Consider the following 23265-nt stretch of genomic DNA (forward strand, 5'->3'; position numbering starts at 1 on the left):
ATGAAGGCACAGGTATGCATTGAAAAGAAGGTGATAGCCATGAATTCAACTTAAAAGTAGGTGTGATCCATTGAGATTCTGGACGACTCCTGAAGGACAGTCTTCAGGATGAGAAAACAAAAGGTGTTTTCTTGAAGTACCTCAGTTGAGAGGGGGTTTTTTTTGTACTCTTAGAGAGTATTTCAGAAGAGTTTCTCTGATGCCGATGACAGTGTCTGTCCCCTTCATCTTTATGCTGCAACTTGTTTGATTGCTGCTGGTGATGTAACTTGATTAGTGTTGCATTTTGAAACTGAGAGCCTGCCCATGTGCACACACAAACACACACACACCATGTTTGCTAGGGGAGGGTGGGAAAGAGGGCATTTTCTGCCCACAAAAAAGGTTTCAACAGGGCAGCAAAAGGCCTGTCTTGGCAGCATTTGTCTGAGGCAGCTGCTGGTTTGTCCGTGGTGAAGGTTCTGTGGCTAATTCTTGTGGAAGACTGCTGCTAATCAGGAATTATAAATCATTAAAAAAGGAAAAAAAAAAAAGAAGTCTTTTTACACTCTTCTCTCCCTGCCGTTTTTGTCATTTAGAAGACAAAAGTTTTAGAAGTTAGTGAGGGTGGGCATATACTACCAGTTTTCTTAATATTCTGTTTCCTGAAGAAATGTGGTGATGTAAAGTTATTGGTGTATTCCTGGAACCCATTTGGTGTGCTTATGTTCAAGGCAGTTTGACATGATCAAAGTAATCAAGGTCCTGACTGGCCTAGGGGGGAAGTGTTCCAGCTTCAGTAGGAAATTCTGGCCTGAATGATTTTTCAGCCCTCAGTACCTCGAGGCGTCTCTGGGGATAGCATGGCATCTTGTAAGCCTTTGAAATTTGCTGTCTTCCAGCACTTTCTTTTGAACTCTGGTTTCTGTTTTGTTGTCACTTGCAGGTGTTAAGGCAGCCCTTCTGATAGCTGCTGCTCCGTACAGAAGTGCTTTGAGAACTTTAACCCATCCCTCTTCAAGGACCAAGGTTTTAGCCATAAAATCTCCTGGACTTGCTTCCTAAACAGAGTTAGCTTGGCTTCCTCTATGTTGTGACAGTTAGCTTTGCCATCATTTTTGTCCAGAGTTTTCTTCCATTAGAGCTTCCATAAAGAACAGAGGTTTCATCTTTCAGAATCTGGAAAAATTTTGATGGCCATGGCCTTTCTGTCAGTTTTCACTCCAGTAGAAGGAATCTTTTGGATGTGGTAAAACTGATTTCAGATGAGTTCTGAAAGGCTACAGTGCATGTGAACCCTTTGTGCAGTTATACTTGTAAGTCATTTTGTGTTATGGCCATTGTAAAATAAGAAACAGATTGGTATTTGATGATTTTTCAAGTTGCTTCTCGCTGAAATTAGTTGTGCAGTAGTCAGACCTGCAGAGGCAAACCTCATTTTTGCTGAGTTGGAATAGAGCCAGCATGAGAGCAGCAAAGTCAAAATCATTCATTCGAAAGCAAACTCCCTCGTTTTTTGTAAAGCTATTTTTAAGCGATTGTTGAAGTTTCCTCCTCTGGCACCGAGTGTTTTTCTGTGTTTCACTGAGTTACATAATCTCTCATTTATGTTGGAAACTTCATCAACATTGTTCTACTTTAACAAGCTGGATTCAAGCATCTCTTTAGATCTTAAATTTAGATAGATTTTTAAAAAATGTTGTTAGACTTTGTTACATCCCCCTTCTACTAACTCTGGCCTCTTTGTCATTCTTGTTGTTTTAATCATATATTGAAATGAGCCTTAAAAATATATTGGGAAGAATAGAGAGCGTCCAGATTTTGTAAATAAGATGTATTCTTTCACTTGTCAAAACATTGGATTGCTTAGTGCTATAGAGCATTCTGAGGATGTCTTCTGCAACGAGCCAGATACAATATCAACCCAAAGAAAGATTAGAATACCAATCAAAACTATCCTAGGTGATCCAATGGTTTTACATGCTTTCCAGAAGCATAACTGATTTATGACAGATATGCTGACATGAATTTAGGCATGTAGTGGCCTACGCATGAGAGGGTGTAATACAACAATAATGATCTGTGGGTATACATGTAATCATGCTGGTAAGTTTCGTTTGTTCTAAATGCAAGTTAAATTTTGTAGGGCTTTTAGGGAGAGAATAATTTCATACTTTCATTTTCTCTGGGCCTTTTCTCCTGTTTTCATATACACTTCTATGTGTCCTCTAAAGACAAGAGATCAAGAGGATTAAACGCAAGGACAGTTTTTAAAGGTATCATAAAATGCTAGCTGTGGTAAAGGGCTCATAGGTTATTTGCTCACCTGTTGCTGTTAGTACAGGATTGCTCTCTACAGTATATTTTAGGGCTTTTTCCAACTCTCCAGCGTGTTTTAAACAATGGAATTTCCAAAATGTCTCTTGGGTGACTGTTCAAACTGAAAGAAATCTTATAGTCAGACAAATTTCATGATATGCATCCCTTTCTTCCCTAACTAAATTCTTGTGGGCCAAAATGCGTTTCTCCTTGGGTCTGTGTCCTGGAATAGCCATGTCATTAGCCGCCCCTGTTGGTTGCCATTTATCCAGATTATGCCTTCAGCTTCACGTGTGTACCTCACAGATGCGCAGACCCTGTTGTGGTAAGCATGGCATTTGAGGGTAGGTAGACAGATACGCAAAGCAATCAGGTCAGTGATTTAATGCTTTTTATTGTGCTTTCTGAATTCTCCTCAGTATGTCAGTCCATCCTTGGTATTGAATTTCTCAGGACTGAAGGGATTATTCCAGAGGGCTTCTTACCTGAGCTGCACAAACAAGAGCTGTCACCTCCTTGACTCCCCAACAAGATCCCTTTCCACAAGGAGTTCAAGGCACGCTTCTTTCTGCGGCTGTTTCACTTCCCCTCTCTGCCTCCTTCAGGGCCCTCCTGCATGTTAACTCTTTGTGTAATATCCCCCCATCTTATATTATCTGGCCTTTTCCCAAATTCAATTTAATATCCAAACCATCTGTTGTAGATCTTTTGTATCATTTCTCCATCTTTACTGATGTTTCCAGCCCCACCCAGTTTGCTCTCTTTTGCAGATGTTGTTGCTTCATTGTTGGTTCCCTTTTACCTTTAATAGGAAGCCGGAGAAGATAGGCCCGGTCAGTTAATGCCTCTGCACAACTCAGTATCTTGTTTGTTTACTGTGCTGAGGTGGTGTTTGTGTCCAAGTTTAAGTTAGTTAAATTTAAATCAGTTTTTCTGAGACAATCTCTAATTAAATAGAAAATATCTACTGTGACTGCAACATCTAGAGGGGTTTTTGTAATAAAGTGGCAGTGGGGGGAATGGAATTGAAGGCACTTTCTCCTGTAGCCTTTTCCCATTTGTTCCTGGAGTTTGCATAAAGGTGATCAGGAAGAATTTTTTAGCGGTATGTTCTGATTATTTGTTCTTTTACCAGCTGGGTATTTTTGGTGAAGCTGTTTGGCTATAATGAAAGCCCTGGTGTTTTTAAATCCATTGTGCCTTGTATTCCACAGTGAGTGGAGGGCACTGAGATAGTAGGGACTGAAACACCTGCCCTGTGAGGAGAAGCTGAGAGATGGGGCTGTTCAAGCTGGAGCAGGGACAGCTCCAGGGTGACCTAACAGCAGCCCCCAGTGCCTCCAAGGTGCTTACTGGGGAGATGGAGCGAGGCTCTTCCTGAAGTGCATGGTGGGAGGATGAGAGACAACAGACATAGATTGAAGTGGAAGGTTCTAACTGAATATACGGGGAAAAAAAACTTTTCCTCATGTGGATGGTCAAGCAGGGGAGCAGATTGCCCAGAGAGGTTGTGTAGTCTCCATCCATGGAGATTTTCAAGCCCCAACTGGACAAAAAGCTCTGAGCAACCCGATTTTAATTCAGTGTTGACCCTGCTGTGAACAGGAGGTTGGACTAGAAACCTCCCATACTCCTTGAATGATTCCACAGTTCTGCGCCACTCATCAGCCATATACCACTGCTGACGTTGCAGATCGTTCATGCCTCAGTATTTGTTTCCCTGTTTAAATAAACATAAGTACATTGCATTAGCTGTAGTTTCATAAGTCTTTTAAAATCGAAGTTGCATCTCCAAATACTCTCCTTTTGTAAACTGATAGATGTATTTTTATCTGCTGATAGGTGTTTTGTGACAAACTAATTTGCTTTTCTTTTAAAATGAAGATAAGAATGCTGCTCATCAGCTGATCCTGTATTTCCATGATGTCCGACAACAGAGTTCATTACAATGATTAATTTATAACAGAAGACAGGGCATTCTGAAACATCCGCAGGGCTTGCATGAATTCTGAGCAAGTTGGAACTAACATAAGCTATATCTGTTATTTCAATTCCCATCTGACATCCTGCTTTCTTAACTATAAATAATGTACCCCTTTACATACTCTGTTCTGAGCATTACTGCTCTGTGTTGCTTGTGTATATCTTGGTTCTGTTTTCCATATCTTTAAATAATAGAATTGGGATGCAAACTTTATTTATTTATATTGTTCCTCTGCATTACAGCTGCTGCATTAAGATATTTAGGTTAGAGGATGGTGATCTACAGAGTGTTTTTCTTTCCTTTTTTTTTTTCTTCTTTTTGGTACAGTGGACCTGCACAAACTCTTGTTTCTCTATTCAGCACAGATTGAAATATCTTAACTGCAATACCTGCTATACAATTTCCAAAGTAAGTGTTAGCAAATTTTAATGTCTACAATAGAAAAGCTCACTTCCATATTCATCGTAGTGTAACAATAATAGCTTTTCTTTTGTTTCCTCCTCCTTTTGCTTTGAACAGATATAATCATTGGTGTGCTTGTGGTTTTATGTGAATGAAAGGTCTTTTCTCAATTACTGTTGCAGGACAATCATGTTAATTCTCATGTTCCTAATTTAAAGAACAGTATTTGTCACCAAATCCCTGGCAAATGTCACCTGACTTTTAATTAAAACAAAAAAGTGAGTACTGACTTGAGAGTTTATCAGTTTCTAAGAATTAATCATTTTAATATCAATATTGTAGTGCATAATTCATGCACAGCAGAATAAGATAGTAAGCAATATTAGCACTGTGCTGTGCTTGCCAAAATAAATTCATAAAATACATTGGGGGACAAGATGGCTGAATGATTAGAGCACTGGTCTGGGAAATGAAACACCTGGCTTCTAGCGCTAGGTCTGCCATTCTCTGTCTGATGTTGGCAAAAGAAATCTCATTTATTCTTGTCTGTGGAGAGAAATATCATTGCCATTTTTGTAAAGCATTTATATCGTGCTTCTCACCCAGATTTCCAAATATTACTGCTTTTGTTTTCTGACTCAGCCTAGGAAATCCCAGGGATCCTTACCCAGCAGCATATGGTGTTTGCAGGCTCTAATTCAGAAGAGTTGACTGTCTGTGATGAGCTTCCCCCCTCCTTGTTTAAACAGATACAGCAGTTTCTAGATGTAGTGCTATTGTCTGTGCTGGGTGGAAGGTCAGACTAAATGACCTGGCCTTCAAGTCTAAGAAATTATCTGGGGTTTATTGTATTTTATTTTGTTATGTAACATGGAAACTGCCTCAGTTAAATGCCACGACGCTATTTTGTTTTTACTTAGCTGAGCGACTTGGCTGAAGAGTGATTGAGGACTTTTTCTTAAAAGCTCTGCCTATATCATCATTTTAAAAAATGGTTTAAAAGGTTGTAATGTAATTCTGTTGTGTGGGGCCATGTGAGCCTTGTGCTGGACATGGAAGCCTCTCTGGCTGGTCGGTCGGTCTGTCTGCTTGCCTGCTTGGGGAGGAGGTGGATGGAACGGATTCAGAAGTGGGGGATTCAGAGCGTGCAAGAGAAACAGCTCTATCCCATGTGCAAGGATTAGAAACCCAAGATCAGCCCAGTTAGATATTAAGCTACAATGTGTAAGGCCTGCTGGGATTTCTGAGGGCTGGAATGTTCCCATCTGTGTACACTCTGTCTCTGGCTGTGGGGTGGGTTCAGCAGACTGTGTTTGATTCTCACAGCTTCCATAATTTTTTTTGGCAGTTCAAATCTGCCCATTGATAGTCACATAGCTGAGCATGTAAAACAAAACCTAATTTTCCATTGGCTGGTTCTGCAGCATTTATATCTCCTGCAGGATACAGTCACAGTTCTGGGATAGGGGATAAGGCTGAAGCTGTGGGAACCTTTAAGTCTGCCTGTCAGTAGCATCAGAAAAATGTGCATGAGTTGCACAGAAAGATGTTTACGTTTAAATGTAATGTTCTTGCCTAGAGCCATCTGGTTTATACTGTCCTTGAATTCTTTTCCAGATCTCTCTCTCATTTTCTGATTTTGTAAGAGAATGGAACATTTGCTATTAATTAGAAAAGAAAAGCCCTTAATGTCCCTACTCAAGGAAAACAGCTAGCTTAAATCTCAGGAAACTCAAGTATATTAACTCAGAGCAGGGTGGTCTAACTGGCAGCACAATTTACAGAACAAGTCCACGCAGCCTGCCATCATAACCTTGAGAGGAGGGGAAGTGGCTATAGGGGCAGCATGTGAAGCCCTGCAGCTGAATGTCTCCTTAGGTGCCTGTGCACAGGCAAATACGGAAGCTATGGGCTGCTGTTGCTGCTTCCTCACACAGCAGGGATGAGAAGGTAGAGCTGGAGATGACACAGTATGGCTGGTGAGCCGCACTCAAATACTGAATATATAGCCAGCTGCTTCTGCCTGCACAGGGGATCATAACACAGGTATTATGTAAACCTTCTGTCACCACTGGGTAGTTTGAACCACTGTGACTCAGAAAAGGCTCTGCTAGTCTCAATACACAAGTGTGCAATGTCTAGGGATTGCTCTGTGGGCTCTGGACACTGCAGGCGTGTTTCCTCCAACATGGAAATAGTAGACCCTCTGATGGGATTACATGGAAGAGGAAAAACAGTGATGCTCAGAGTCCGTTGCTAAAATGGAAAGACTTAAACCAAGCACAGGCTGCCTGTTCCGTGATTGTTCCCAGAGCGAGGAGGTGAGCGGGAGGAGAGGCACGTGCCTTTGATTGACTGGGTAGGCACTTTGAGCTTTGCTCCTTCTACTTAAATGAGAGCTGTGGGACTTGTTTCAAGCCTGGCAATTTTTTAATAGTTTTATGTATAATTCACTCTGAGTCCTTTTAATGACAAATTGAAACTTCAGAAAATCAGATGAGATACCTAAGGCTTAGCTATGTAGGACAAGTAGCCTGCGGTACCTTCTTGTGTCGATTCTGAGAACAGACAAAATGCTCTTTGGTTGCTTTTTGTTACTTGAAAATAGACTAAGCCAAGTGGCGGATGGGGACAGAGGAAGACTTCTTATTGCAAAGTAAGAATATCCACATAAAGAATTGTCAGTTTAATTAATGTTAGTTTTCCCAACCTGTCACTTTTTTTTGTATCTGATTTATCTCAGCACTATATTAAAAGTTTTGTTTCGCATCCTCTTCAGAGAAATGGGGATCAGAAAAAAACAGTTCTGTATTTTCTGAAATCTACTGGTATGTGATTTGGCTGTTAGGAGAGTTCCAGCTAAGCTGAATCATGGAGTGGTCTTGTATAGAAGACAGTCCAAAATTTTGAGCAAGTTTATTCAAGAAAACTGAAATGACAAGTTACTTTTTAATATTGTGCCTCTTTTCTAGCATTAACACATTTTAAACTTGGCCTTCAAGAAAAAAAATCCAGAGAATAAACATGATAATTCTCAGAATAATATTTTCATAAGTCACGTTATTGGAATCTTTGCAAGAGATCCATCTGTCTCTCAAGGACAAGATCTGTCTGTCTTGGTGAAAAGAAATGTTCAATAATAAAGTGCTCAGTGTGTTTTCTTTTGATTTAGGGTATGGAGCTGGGTGAAGTGCTTCTACTTAGGTTCCTTTAGAAAAAGACATAACCACAAGATTTTAAAACTATGCATGAAGCTAGCATTGATTGCAGTGGAAAATTGGCAAAAATTCAGTTATCTCTCTACTGCTGTAAATCTGATCCTTGTTACAAAGTTTTGTTTTGTGTTTGTTTTTTTTTAATGTCCATTACAGTTGATAACTTATATTTCTGGAGACAGGATTTGAGAGTTTGGGCAAGGTGTCCGGGGCTGCTGAGCATACTGCTCCTTGCTGCGTACTCAGCATTGCAGCCAAAATAGGCAAAAATGTTGCCTGCAAATTGAGGCCATATTAATTGTCACCTGCAATTAGGTAAATAGCTGCCTCTGCATGTAACAGCAGGAGGGAGAGGGTTAATGAGGGGCTAATTCTCTCCTTGGAGGGACCACAGAGCTGACTGGAAACAGCTGCTGGAGCTGCTGGGCCTAGACGGAGCAGGGGAGCAGGGTAGTGCAGGCACCGTGCCACTGTGGAGAGGCCTCAGAGCTACAGCCTTGCAGCCAGCTCAGTGAAGAGGAGACACAAGGAAAAGACCGATAAGGAAAGAAGGTAGGAAGCAATCCAGAAAAGAAACAAAAGGTAGAGAAAAGTGTCCTTGGCCTGGAGCCCCGAGGGATGACAAACAGTAACTGAGGCCAGATAGACTGATGGGAGTTCAGGCTGGAATTGTGGACCTGAGGAAAGGATGCAGCCCCAAATTACTCTTACCCTTTCTGTGTGAACATTAAGGCTTAAGATTATGTCAGCATCATATAGTGTAGGGGTAGCTTAGGCATTAAAACTGCATAGCTGTGTTAATGGGATGCTCAGCTGGGCTAGCTGGCCCTGTTGAAGTGCAGGGGAGTGTTACCCAGGATGGATGCTGAGTGCACGTGGCTGTGTTTCCCCAGAGCTGGGTGTTTCTGATGGTACTGGTCGAAATGTGGAGTTTGGTTCATTGGAGTCTGCAACACGAGAGTCAAGTTAGCCAAAGTTGTTTACGATACGAATAACTTGGATAATTGTCACCTCTGCTCTGTAATGTGGTGTTTTTACCTTACCTCTTGGCTGGCTTACCTCTCTTTCTACATCTGTCGTGCACTTAGATACACATTGTGTTCCTGCTTACATATTACTAGATGCTGTCAATATTCACAGACAAAACCTTGGAGCAGGTGCCTGCCTGTAGTTTGAACAGATGCTTGCTTCTGTGGCTGGGAATATTGGTTAAAGCTCAAGCAATGCTTTAGCTTAAGCTGGAGCCTACCCGCTCTGTAGAGGGGAAACTGCTAATGCCCTTCCCTTTGTGTTCTCCTAAAGACAAAGACTTTTTCCTTTTTTGATAGAGTCAGCTGAACAAAATAAAAACCTTGGAACTTCTCAGCACAAAGAACTATGGACTATGCCCCAGAGAGATACTTGGGAACACAGGGATTGCTTATATATGGGCTGGATTGACCCAAATGTTCATATAGCAGTTGCCAGTGATGTAATATATCCTTAGCTTTAGCTTGCCAACAGCAAAGAATGGTTAGCCCTGTCTGCTATGCAGTCAAGCACTGTCCCACAGGGCTGTAATATATATATCAAGCACTAGTACTGTAAAGCTAGAATGCTCCAAAGAAAGGCAAAAGGGAAAGAGTGCCTTCTGAACAAGGAGCTTGTAAATAGATTAGGGCCTTTCAGCCTGAGATGATAAGGGGGAGAAAGGGGTATGTGTTTTGAGAAAGCATTATAAATTCGTGAATGATACAGAGAAGGTCAGTAGGGAAACAGTTGTCCTTGAGTTGCAGAACACGGAAAGCATTACCAGGGAAGCATTGCAAATGTGTGCCCTGTTCTCATGCTTTTTCTTCCACTTTTGTTATTGAGCACTCTCAGAAACAGGATACTGGGCTGACAGCCTGTGGTCTGGCCTGATACAGAGCTGCTTAATATGCTGCTTGAACTGGGACACTACTTTAAGAGGGGGAAAAATGGGCTCCTGTTTTTTGACTGATGTTTCTTTGGTTAGATTGGAGTGGCTACTGCTTCACTATTAGAATTATTTTAAAGCTAATGCTTTTATTCTATCAAGATTTTAGAGCCCACAGAAGGTATTTTTGATAATGTAAATTAAAATAATACAGCAGTGTAACTCTCCACCTGAGTTGTGAAGTATCACATTGCAGAAATGATGAAACCATGGAATACCAAAAAGTAGACTTTCACTTTCATTCTGCCAAATTATTTGAGTAATATGCCATAAGCTAATGAATATACAAATGAGAATGCTATATAAGTGAGGAACACTCTCTGAAGAATTCTACATGGAGTAGGTGTAGCTTTGGTATCAGCAAGCATTTGGGCCTACATAGTGTACAGGGGTGAAAAATAAGCCATGTGTTAAATGGATTAATGCAGTGTTGATCCCTTTCTGTCAGGACAATTAACATGAGTAAAATGTTTGCCCTACTTTAAACAGATAAGGGAGTACTGTATTGTGTTCATCTGAAGATTAATGTTCCTATATGTGCAGCAGAGAGCACAAGATTTATTTCCTGAACATTATGTAGATTTATAGCTGTGCCAGTGATTGCTGGAAAGCTCTTTATGAACCATATTCACAGTGAGTCTTTTTTGGCGTATGTTTAGTGAAAGAGGTCATAAGAAGGATGCAGACGTTTTGAAGTGTTAAGTGGGATGTTTGTGACATGTACAATGCCTTTAAATTATAAATTTTGACTTGTCATGACCCCTGGTTTTTCTATATTTGTGCATGTGTGTGCATCTGTTATATAAACATAAAAAGTATATTTTATTAAATGCTTAAGCAGTACCTTCCTTTGCTGTCCTGACTTCCTTAGGGAATTAGTAATGTTTTTGCGTTATTATTTGATGATTTAAAACAAAGAATATTACTCTTAAGGAGAGAATGACAACCTCGGGACCATGCTCTTAGATGCATTTACATCTGTGCAACTCTTGTTTGTTTAATAGGATTGCATGGGTGAAATACAAAGTCAAATTTAGCATTCAAAGTCTAAGAAAAGGAATGAACCTGCCTTTGGCTTAGCAGAGCCAGAATGATGCAAATACTATGCATATAAAACTCAAAATGTTAGAGCAGTTTTTACTTTTAATTTTTGTTTGACTGAAACTTTGAGCTTCTCTAATTATAAGCTTCTGTAATTTAATTTATTAAGTGCAATTAAATTTTGAGAATATGTGTACCAATTGTAGTGAAGATGAATTGTTCATTAGGCACACCAAAACATTTAAATCTTAACTTCTATTCTTTTTCTGAGAAATTGCAGGGAAGAGGCCATAGAAAATGCCTAGCCTAGCCTTAAACAACATACATGGTAGTCTGGAATAGAGAAGATAAATTTTCTGTTTGCAGAAATTTGACATTAAAAAAATGTTCATCCTCTTTTCCATGATGAACAAGGGATTATTTTTACAGTAAAAAGGGAAAAAAAAAAAGAAAAAGCATCCTCACTTGAAGAACTATAACTCATCTGTCGCATCCCTACATCTGAATTTACAATACAAAAGGACAAAAAAGGGATCTTATTGTTGGAGAAGCAGTTATGAGAAACAGATTAAACCTTGTACTAGAATTTACAAGACACCTTTTCCCACCCCTGACTTGTGCAGACAGAGCTGTGAGCTCGACTGCAATGAGTCTGCAATGACTGCCCATGAGGTTTGGGAATGATGCTTCCCTTGATTAGCTTCAGGTTTGATTTCAGTTACTGGTTAATTGTACCTTTGAATGACTTCGGATGCTGTCTTTACAAATCACTGTTAGTAGTTGACTCAGAAGTTCTGGCATGACTTTGCCATGTTGTACAGACTCTGCAAATTTTACAGCAACTTGCTTTTAAATTTGGAGAAGCCCACAAAAAAAGTGGCAGAGGAAATACTAGGCCACCTGAACAAGACACTATGCCTGACACTAAATACCAAAATATCATGTTAGATTATTAGTCCGGTGCACAATGAAAGAAAATATTTCTCCCAAATAGAATAATACATCCAGGTGTTACTGAAATACAAAAAAAATATTTATGTAAATTCCTATTCACTGAACAGATTGGAGTGTGCCAGCTGTAGTCTCTGTGCGCTTGTCCATGCTAGTGCAATGGATAATAAACATTTAGTAATGTTTGTTTTTGACCTTTTCAGTTGTTTGTGCGCGGGAGGTTCCAGTGCTTAAAGTCTGAGTATTACAGAGACTGAAAAAGAAGAATACATTGATGCAGCTTTCAAAAAGCCTGGTTCACAACTGCTACAGTGCTCGGCCTCTTTCTGAAGGTAGTTGAGGCAGGAAAGGAGTCTGGGGCATCATGCAGAAATCTTGCATGAGATTTGCTGATAGTTAGCACCAGAGATGCGCATGCAAATAACTGGTATTAATTAGACAGAGACAAGGTGTTGGAGGGCATTTTCAGTTTCTCAGTTCTTCAACTCGTTGCTCTGGTCTGACAGAAAACCTACTGTTTTTCACTAATGCAATTTTTTTCATATTTTTCAAGAAAGAGAAAGAGATTTTAAGTGAAATACTTCAATGAGAAATTTATTTCAAATGGATTATACCATAGAGAGTAAAAACTTACTTGGATAGACCAATGGACTGTCTATCTTGAGAAGGAAGAAACTTTGTTAGGATAGAATTTAGGAATTGTACTTGATATTTTTCATAACTATTTAACATGCTGTTGTCTAGAATTAAGGATAGTTATTTCTGTAAATATAAAAACTAGTACCAGTTACTGACATACTAAAAACCAGCTAAGCAGTGCTTTTTGGTTTTTTTGTTTACAAGAAAACTTCTCTAGCAATATTGCAGTAACTCATGTTTTGAACCTCTTCTTTCTAACAAGCCCATCTCTCAAGCTAAATCATCATAGACTCTTATCAGTGCTGTATTGTGCAACAGTGATAATTTTCTATCCAATTTGTTCAAATTGTTGTTTTACTAATAACATCCAGTGCAGTAGATGTAAAACTCAACAGAAGAAACATGAACTCTCCCATAATTTGCCATCTAACTGTAAAGCTTTGGGTAAAATCAGTCAGCTTTTCCCTGGGTATTGACCAGGTAATAAGAAAAAGGAGGCAATGACAGATGCAGGACTTTGGAAGTCTGGAAATGCTGAAATATGTTGCATGTTGTTTACACATAGAATACTCAAGTATAACAACTTTTTACAAAGATTTGTTGTATGTGACTAGAGAGGAATTATAGAAGCTTCCTACAGGAACTAAGATTATAACACAGGTAATTTTCCTACCTAGGGATTTGCCTTAAACAAGTTTGAAGAAGTAAATTCCCCTTGGGGAAATTGCTCATCCAGGTTTGAACTGGTTGGTTGGTAAAGATTGCCAGACAAAACAACCGAGATCTGCCTAAAATGACACGACTGAGCTAGGGGATAGTACCTTGTGCCGAGAATTGACTAGAATAGCGAGACCCTGACCTGGGAATGCAGCATTGACAGGTCAGACATTTACTGCCAGGAGTGTGTATGGCCAGTGAATGAGACCTGGTAAACCTTATATAAGTTGAATATTGCTTATGGTATGTTACCTTTCTAACATGCATTAAAAAAAATACAGCTTTCTTTTAACTTGGGTGGTCACTGGTTAACTCTGTCACTCTGGAGAAAGTGTAAGCGGAGGACTGAACTGCAGGTGCCGGTAGTGCTGGCGAGAATTGCCCTCACAATTGCTGTGAAGGGCAGCAGGCTGGTGGCCTGAGCTCTATGGGGCAGCAATATGAACTGTTCAGAGATGCAGTTCACAATGAGAGTAGTTAAGAAGAAAAACTGAACTGAATGTAAATTGTTCTTTAAACGTGCATGCATGCTTGTCCAGAGGATTGTGCTGCCACATCTGGAGACTCTAAAATTGTTTAGTTCTGTTTGCGAAGAATTGCTTTAGTGTTGCGGCTTTGGAAGCTGTGGTATAGACAATCGGTAAAGCACTTCCGGGCATGAGCTGATCAAGAATCAAAGATGTTTTCTTCCTACAGATTTTGAATACTTGGGCAAGTACATTGTAGGGGGTTTAGCTCTTTGGATTTCTGTTTCGTTTGGGGAGGGGGGGAGTTTTGTTTTTTCCCTTTTTTTCTTCTGAAGCATCAGCTTTTGGCTTATGCCAGAAGCAAAGTGCTAGATTTGGTGGATCACTGATTTCACCTGGCATGACCTATTTTGTCTCCCTAAATTTACAGTGACAGCAGATCATATAGGTCATTCTGGAGACAAAGATCCTTATGTCACTGTAAATACAGCTTTGTTGCAAGTCCATAGTCTTGTCTTTGGAAATTGGACTTAATTTCCTGTTTGAGAGGTTTTGAAAAAAATACAAGCTCCATGGAATACTTCTTAAATTTTGTTATTATTAACATAATAAGTAGTATCTGTTTTTTGAGTGTCTTTCACATGAGTGGTAGTCTCTGTTTTAAAAGATCTGGATTGTCCTCAGTCTCAGACTGGAGGTGAAGGAGCAAGTTAATGTGGTGGATAAACAGTGGGACTGTTAAAAAACAAGTCCACGTGCATGAACTTATAGTCCATCTGTGACAGTTGCTGCATCCAGCAGTAGGATGTGGGTCACCTTAATGCTAAAAGCAGAGTGCTGCCTAGGGTTACGTTTTCTGCTCCTTTCTTTCCTGAGTGGTATGCCTGTCCCAGAGGTGGTCCTGGCAAACTGCAAGGAACAGAGAAAAGGCCTTTGGCATCCTGAGGTTTCCTAGGAATAAGGAGCTGCACTGAACCTCACAGTTCTCTCCCTTCATTTTCTTCAGCTGCTTTGAGCAGAAGGGAAGGATAGAAAGAAATAGATATTTCCTCTTTCCATCAATCCAAAGTGCTAAAAACAGAGAGGAAATTTGTCTTTCTTAAGTTGCATTGAGAACCCTCCCTGTCAGTAATTGTAAGAAGGGTGAGCATGTTAAATGTTAAATAAATTGATCAAATCCTGCTTAGCTAATAGTGTAGACATACCAAGCCCACCCCATCTCATAATGGTGTTTGAATAGCACTTTTTAAATTTTGAATTACAGAAAGGCTATCCTGCAGTTGCAGACTGTAAGTGTTGAGACCGAGGTGACGTGAAGACAGTATTTTGTGCTAGCGTGATCCCCCAAACCCCCATTTCCGTCCCCTGTATTATTTTTATCTTGCTCCCTCCTTCTCTGGAGGGCACAAGCAAGGCTGAGCCTTCATACGCGGTGCAAGAGCCTGGCAAGAGGGTGTCAGGGGGGCCATGTGGGCTGCCTTGCCATGGGCCAAGTAATGCTGTTAAGAATCTGGAAAAAGTTACCTTTGCAAAGTACGGTTGTTTCATGCTATCTCCAGATTCAGACACTTCTGTCTTGATTACTTTCAGGTCATGTTTTTAGGCTTTTCCTCACGTCGGCTAAAATTTTCTTTCCCATGAAGGTATGAGCATCTGTTGTAATAGAAATAGTCCTGAAGTCCTGTACTCAGATAGGGCCTAAGCATGAGTCTTGCCCTCAGGCAGACTCATGAATTACAAATTAGCACTATGCTCCATTCATCAAGTGTCATTGTCAAAGTAATTTTTCAAAGGAAGATACTTTCCATGACTATGTCCTTTTTGTCATTTTATGCTGTTCTAAAACAGATCCTACTCTCAGTAATGTCAGTGATAGCATTGGATTATCTGTTGCTTGACATTTTTGAACAACGTTGTAGTGTATTTTAAAGCAAATGCTGTATGTTTATCAAACACGTCACTGTGATTAAGGCAGGAGTTAATATTGTTTAGTTTTCTTTTTTTAAGAAATAGTTTGAAATAGTCATATGTATATGAAGTCTATGAAATGTTAATTTCTAGATAAAAAAAATCATTTAAAAATGTTTTTAAATAACAAACAGATTGAACATAGCTGCAGATTTTTCAAATTAAAACAAAGTATGCCGTATGAACACTTGTTCCTTGATTTGCTAGGATTTGGGAGACTCCATCCTGGCTTGTTTTGGCACATCATTTGTTTAACCCTGCACAAACATATGAAATAACTGTCTAATGCCTAATATGACCTACTTACTTTAGCAGAGTAGTTGCAAAATGTCCACTTCTTGAGTCATTTAAAAAATTGATAGCTTTTTATATTAGTACGTAACAATTGTTTCAAACATTCAGTTTTAGGGCATGTTTGTAGACACAGCCAGCAATTCAATGGTATTGCTTTTTTAGTCATTTGACTTTGCCTTGGGTAATTACTGAAAGGACAGTTGGCTGTGGTATTTCAGGGTTATGCTCTAGAGATGATACAACTGAAATTGTCTAGGGAATATCAAGCTATCCTGTCACTACTTCCGGGAGATGGTTGTTCTTCAAAGTTTTTTCCATTCCACCTTGCCAGTCCATTTACCAAAATGGACTTCAATTACGTTTATTTTGTCACTTGTACCATAAAAATGCACCTGTCATGGAGCATGGCCAAGAAAAGGAGGCATAAAAAGTGCAGGACTGAAAAGAAAAATAAATGGTTGAGAGTAGCTGTACATTTTGATATCAGTCACTTGCAAATCAACACATTTATTTAAAGTAGTGCTGTAGCTATTTGTGGTCCTGATAAAATGTGAACTTGACAACTCCCTTGAATTTTTATGTACAGCAAATGTCTGCAACACCAATTGCATATCCTAACTTGTTTCATATGAAAGTTATTTAAGCTTTGCCTAGGTTTTCTTTTGTCTTTAATATTTTTTCTTTAATATTTTTAATATTTTTGTTCTTTCTAAGTTTTTCCTCTTGTACCTTTATTGCACAAGTCTTAAGTATACATGCCACACGCTAAGTGACAGGTCTTCTTTCAGTTCAGCAGATTAGTGCTAGCCATGCCTAAGCTTTTACTGGGCTAGCCCGGCCATTGTTTTCTATTGCCATTAATGGAAATTAGCAATGCACAACACAATCACCTTCGTAAATACTGAGATTCCTGAATTCAAACTTCAGACGGTTCCCCCCCCATCTTAAAATGTGTTTTTCATTATAAACTTATATTACTGACCTTTTTATTTCCTTGCTAGTGATTATGGTTTTAGTCATTTTTGTCTCAGCTTGAGGAATAAGAAGGGTGTCAGAAAATACAGTACAATTTTTTTTAAATTGTCATTTATTGTTGTTTTGCCAAGCAGCTTGGGTTTTCAAATCCAGTGTAATGTCATTTGATAACAAAAAAAGGTTATGTTTTCAGAGATGAGGTGAGCTTCTGAACATTTGATCAGGTGTGTTTGCTTATACTGCCTGTCACTAAAATTGGTAGTAGTGAAACACAAAAAAAGTCGCTACTATGAGTTTTTTGCACTAAACCAGGCAAAACACAAGTGATAGACAAAATGGAAGAGCAGATGAGTAGAACAAACTGGTCATTTGGTGTTTGGCTGTTTTGCATTGGTACAAAAGGTTAATATCTTCTTGCCATGATTTTGATGCTTTTATGGCTCACTTGTTATATCAGAGGTTACATTTCTGAACAGCTGTTCCTGAGCTGCAGTACTGTAGCTGGGGAAGCAGGAAAGGAGATGGAGAAGGTAAGATCAGCTCTGTAATTTCTCAGAGAAAAGGATGTGCATAGGTCCCTTTTGTAATTGCTCTGTTGAAAATAGCAAAAATACGCCATGAGTGAGACTGGGTTTAGTTATATGATTTAATTTGGCTGGTTCCAGGTTGAGGAAGAGAAAAGTGTGGGTTAAATTCAGTGGTCAGGATGACAGTTCACAATGGCAGGAAAAATGCTGTGTATAATAGTAACTGTAATGCTTTGCAGTGCTTTTTACCTTAACCTGTCATTTTCTCAGTGCCCTCCTTCATCGCCCTTTAGATCTTTCTCTTACTTTGTTCGTGGCATCAAAACACTTGTAACAATATGTACTACAGGCCTGTTACCGGCTTCCTGCTTCCTTGTCGCTCAGCTCACATGCTGTCCCATCTGCTTCTGTATTTTTGTTTTCCCTAAAAATCTTGAGAAACCTGACTGCCAGCAAACATTGATTCTAATTGTACTTACATAGAAGCACCAAAAGCAGTGTTTAAAGCACTGTGCAAACAATACATCATTAAATCATGTTTGCCATACTTTATGAGATAACGTAGAAGCAGGTATAATTGGGAGGAGTAAGGCAAAGACATGAAGGCTGCGAAGGAGGCTGGAAGAGAGGTCAGAAGTTTGCTTCTCCTAAGACTGTGCTTATTTTTTGAATGTTTATATCTTTCAAGACTTAGCTCTATAGTGGTTTGCAATTTAAAAGACTGCATTCTGTGCATCAGTTGGTAATGATGATTTCCGTGAGTGAACGGGCAGAATAGTGTCAGGCACAGCATGCGGTATGTATGTGTTAGAGTAAGCAGCCTGCTGTGGTCCTTGCAGTAGATTTCATAGAAACTATAGCTTCTGATGTAAGATAGGTGATATATTAATCCCATGCCCCTCATTCCTTTACTGGAAGAATTCTGATTTCCTTGGATGATGGTAGAGGGACAAGTAAGGGGTTTTGTCTGAGCCCTCTTCATTCCTTACTTTCGCATGTGTTGACCTTGCCTGGTCTGTTGGACAGATTGGGTGCATTAGCATCATGTACTGTTTTTCTTTAGGTGGAACATGAGGATTCAATACTTGCTGTATTAGATCAATATGAAATGTATGAACGATGCAGGCTTTGTGAGTCAGCTGTTTTCCTTGGGCTCGCGTAGAGCTCCTTGGGAGCTGCTGCTCGAAGGCTCGGAACAGCGCCTAGTGCAGACAGAAATCTTCATGGTGCCTGACTTAACTGTTGCAAACTGCGGCATTTCTAATTTGCTCTATAATCTCAGGCCATTAAGAGGCAGCCCACCTTGAACTATAAATGTGTGATAGGAATGTATGTTAGTGATAGGAACTCTGCCTTGTCTCTCGTTGTTTGCTGAGGAAAAAAAAGCGGTTTGCCATATGGCTACTTCTGTTCTCTTCCCTTCCCTCAGTTCTCATATCATGTAACGCTCCAGTACTGCAGAATTGTAATAATGACTTGCTTATTGCCTTCCAGTTGAGGTTTTTAGATTGAGTCTTTTCACGTTTAATAGCTTGTATTATTAAATTTGAGTTCTATTTTTTTTTTTTCCCTGGAGTGACTTTTTTGTTGGCTATAGCTCTTTGCTCAGATGTTTGCTTGTTCGTGTTATAGCAACATCCAAAGATTCCTGTCCCAGTTCCCACCCTACCATGTGGTTTACAAACACACAGGGAAGCACAGTCTGTGGGAACTTTCACAGCATAACAGAAGATGCAACAATATTTTGTAACAACTTTTTTTAAAGAATCAGAGGAGGAGACCTTGGTACCGCCAAGAATACACTTATGCTAGCTGTGTTAACTGTGCTTATTTTTTATTGCAGTAGTATCTAGACGCTCCACTTGTGTATTACTTATTGCTCTGTGTGCCGGGAAAACATGTGAAACTGAAGATTATCCCAGACAGCCCTCCTCTATATGTGAAAACTTTGTATTATCTAGTCTGCCATTTCGTTACCTGTCATATGTGTTGTGTTATCCTGTTGGACTCCTCTTTTCCATTTTTCTGTTGTTTTAATAGCACTTAGAAAATGAGCTGGGCCAAAGCTATGAAAGTAAAGGATCATTTTGGATGGTAAAACAACTAACAAACTTTGTTTCTAATAATAAACCCCTTGGTTGCTTGGAGAAGAGAGACGTGTATTAAAAGGGAGGCTGGTGTAACTCGCCTGTTTGACACTCTCCTTGGCAGGAGTTGTCAGGCCAGGCAGCAGTGTCACTGCAAAACTAGACATGGTTCATGCTGTTTCTTGCCTAGTTTGGGGTGTGCTGGGGGCATGAAGACAAGCTCTGGCGACTGTAGTGTGGGAAGGGGACAAAGACACGAATCCGTAGGAAGTCGGCCTCATTAGTTCCACTGTTCAGAGGACAAATTGTTTTTCAGTTAAATTTTTAAATTAACGGTGTCCTTCTATGCTACATCTCCATGTCTATGAACATTATTGGTCTGGTATTTAATTAAAACCACAGCTGGTGATCATTTAATTTAATGTATGAAAGGGAATGATACTTACTTGGCTATGTAGCATGGGCTTATTCAATTTCGAGAATTGTAGCCATTTTTTGGTCTACTATTTGAAGGCTGTGGTGAAGGAAGCAAGATCTGATGAACAAGCTAGCGAGCTTCATTGCAATGCTTCACCTCCATAGAGGGAACAAAGTGAAACGGTGGCTTAGAAACTCACCAGTGTTCCTGAAGAGGGGACATGTATAAACGGATTGGTAAAACTAGGCTGGTTCTGGTTTGTCCATACTGTAAAACTAGTGCATATTTTCCTGTGGTAGGAAAAAATTATTCAAATGGCCAAGAATACTTCAAGATTCAAGGAATGTCTGGGTTTATTAAGCAATTTCAGCACACACATTTGAAAGAAGCAGGGCTGAATTATTGCTTTTTTACTTGAAAAATGAGGCTGCCTTGAGATTCTTAAACTTACTGCAACATAAAAATACATACATGCAGATTTACACTGACATGAATAACTCTGCTTGTGCGTATGACTTTTTTTTGCAGCTGACTTAATAAGAGTGTTTTAGGCTGAGCTGACAAATGAGGATGCCCAGAGCCTCTGGCCTAGCTGATTATACTGGTATTAACGCTGCAGAAAACACATCTAAAATCTTTATACAGTTACTGTTTTTGTCTTGAAGCCAGAATTGGCCTTTTCTATAACAATTGGAATACTCTATATGAAGGAACTGTTGCCAAATAACCTAGTCTCTTTGCTGTATTACAGCCACTTTCACATGTCGGTACATGAGAACACCTATGGTTTTGCTGGCTTCCAGTATTGTAAAGTGTTCCAGTATCGATATAAAAATTGGATTCATTAGCAGATTGACTGGAACTGGAACAAAAAAATAACTTAAGAGACCCACCCAATAAAATGTCAACCTGAGTGAAAAACTGAGGTAGTCTGGCTGGAAGACTAGAAATAGGGTTTCTGTTTCAGCCCGAGTCTTGGCAGCAGAGCCAAGTTTGCCTTGTTACTCAGTCCAGTGTGAAAGGTCATTTTTGTTTTCTCACCCAATATAACTTGGAATTGTTTCTTTACTACTACAAAGAAAGACTTCTGTATTACTGGCTGTTTTTTCCCCCCTGGACTTTTGAGTTGTAGCCGTCACTACGGAATATTGAATTATAACCCATGCGTTCGGTGTAACAGCAAATGGGGTATTCAGGAGAACAAGAGAGTGTGAATGAGTTTTGAGTGTTGGATTTTTTTAAGTAAAAATTGTAGATTATGCTAGTTATCCTGGTCTGATATATATTTCCACAAGTTATCTGTTAAGTACAGAATGAATCTTTCATCCAAATAAACTATTAACAGAAAGAAAAACAGTTCAAGGGTTTCATGTGCAGCTTCAGTAAATTAGAATCATTGAAACCCGCTGACATGAGACTCAGAAAAATGGCAAGTGTAAAGCAGTAGCTTGAAGTGGAATATGCATTAGCTGTAAAGTAAAACTGAATCTTATGAATGGAGTTATTCCCTCCACCCAACTGAAAACCTCTATATGTCTGAAGGCATTAAAATGTGATATACTTTTTTTTTTATAATGCAAATCTGAGTCAACATTTAATCTAAGGTTTTATAACACAAGGCTTAAACTACTTCCTATTAAACTAATGTTAGAACTAATGTACACATTTCCAGCTTCATTACACTTCATTGTATTTATCCTTGCAATGTGTTTTCTGAAAGAAGAATGTGTGCTGTCTAGACAGAGAATTCAGTTGTATGTGGATTACTTTTAGACTCTTTTGTTATATGAAAACTCCTATTAACCACTACAGAAAACCACCAACACTATAACTGCTATATAATATTCTCTCTCCTTTCAAATACTGCTGCTACATATGGTATAGAAGTTGATTGATTTGGTTATTCTTTCCCTTTTGTTTTCTAGCTCCATTTAGCAGCCCTGGCATCATTAAAGGGAGACATAGTGGAGCTTAATAAACGCCTACAACAAACCGAAAGGGAGCGTGACCTGTTGGAAAAGAAGTTGGCAAAAGCACAGGTGAGCAGCAGGTTCAGATTCTGAAAATGGTCCTTGGTTTTCTGTTGTCCTTGTTCTTCAGAGAGGAATGTGCTACTTGGCAAGGGGATGAAATATGACTTAGTCATGAGTGAAAGAAGATTTTAAGACTGTGTAAGAAAAATACTTGCAGTGATTTTAAGTTTTGTGTGCTGATGGCATTATTAAAAAAAAAAAGTCAAGAAATAATTAGATTAGTTTTGTTTTCAAGTCAACATAAACAACTTGTTTTAATAAAGAATGTTTTAAAATACCTTAGAAAAAAATTGCAGAATACTCTTACTGGCTTAGGTGACTGACCACAGAGTCTTTAGCTCATGGGTCAGATTCAAATACAGCACAAATTAACAGTAATAAAAAGTTACTGTCTATTGGCAGTGCTTTGGTGGTATATGAAAAGTGTTTTTGTGATCTCAGTTCAGCTTTCAGTAAGCCATTTTCTACACATCTGTTGGGAAAACACTCTCAGTGGAAAGCCAAGGGTTAAATAAGAATAAGGTCTGAACTATAATTCTTTCTCAGAAAAAAAAAAAAAAAGTCTTTTCAAAACTGAACTGTTCCTTGTCTTTATTTCTTCTGTAAATGAAACTTTTGTTTTTGGATACTGTCATTCTGGCAAATACCTTTTGTAAGTACTTTACAATTAAAAACATACACTTGAATTTATTGGGATTAGAAAGAGAAGGGAATGTCCGATCATCTAGTGAATCACAGACTGTTGTTTTTCAGTCATTTACACTTGCAGAGAGCCAGTCAAAGCATTTTGTCCAGTAAAGCATCCTATCTGATAGCATCAAGAAACTGTGACTGTTTCATTGTTAGATTTTTTTAAAGACATTAAAACATACTTAGATTGTTTCTTTTCAGCTTCCATTCACTGTTTTTTATTATACTTTTCCCATTACTTTAGAGTCTTTTAGTATTTGGCATGTTCTTGATGGGGGCTTGTATCTTTGTGAGTATATATATTGGGGCATTGCCTAGAAAAAACACAGGGGTTACTTGTACTCAAGCCAAATGTACAAATGTTTATGGAGCCTACATTTTAAATCTTTTATTTCAGTCCTTCAATCATATTTTGGCCCTCATCTGCATTTACTGTTTTGGTTTTTTTTTCTTTTTAGGCTACCTTTAGGGTTCACAGGCTTATAAGTAATATTCTTATTGCAGCTCATCAGTGCAACAGTTATACTCTTTATTTCCTTAGATATATGACCCAGAGTCACACTGGGAGTTCATATTGAATCATTTGTCAGCTATAATCCTGA

The 23265-nt window shown here is 39.1% G+C and overlaps 1 protein-coding gene across 1 annotated transcript in view; it reads left to right on the plus strand.

Moving 5' to 3' along the window:
* Positions 1-23265, plus strand: part of MCC (MCC regulator of WNT signaling pathway) — a 193135-nt gene that overhangs the window by 99040 nt on the left and 70830 nt on the right. The window contains exon 3 of the mRNA XM_067316540.1: positions 21866-21979. Within this exon, the coding sequence (XP_067172641.1) occupies positions 21866-21979 (114 nt within the window). The remainder of the gene's footprint in view (positions 1-21865; positions 21980-23265) is intronic.

The sequence above is a fragment of the Apteryx mantelli genome, chromosome Z, assembly GCF_036417845.1.
Source record: "Apteryx mantelli isolate bAptMan1 chromosome Z, bAptMan1.hap1, whole genome shotgun sequence".
NCBI lineage: Eukaryota > Metazoa > Chordata > Aves > Apterygiformes > Apterygidae > Apteryx > Apteryx mantelli.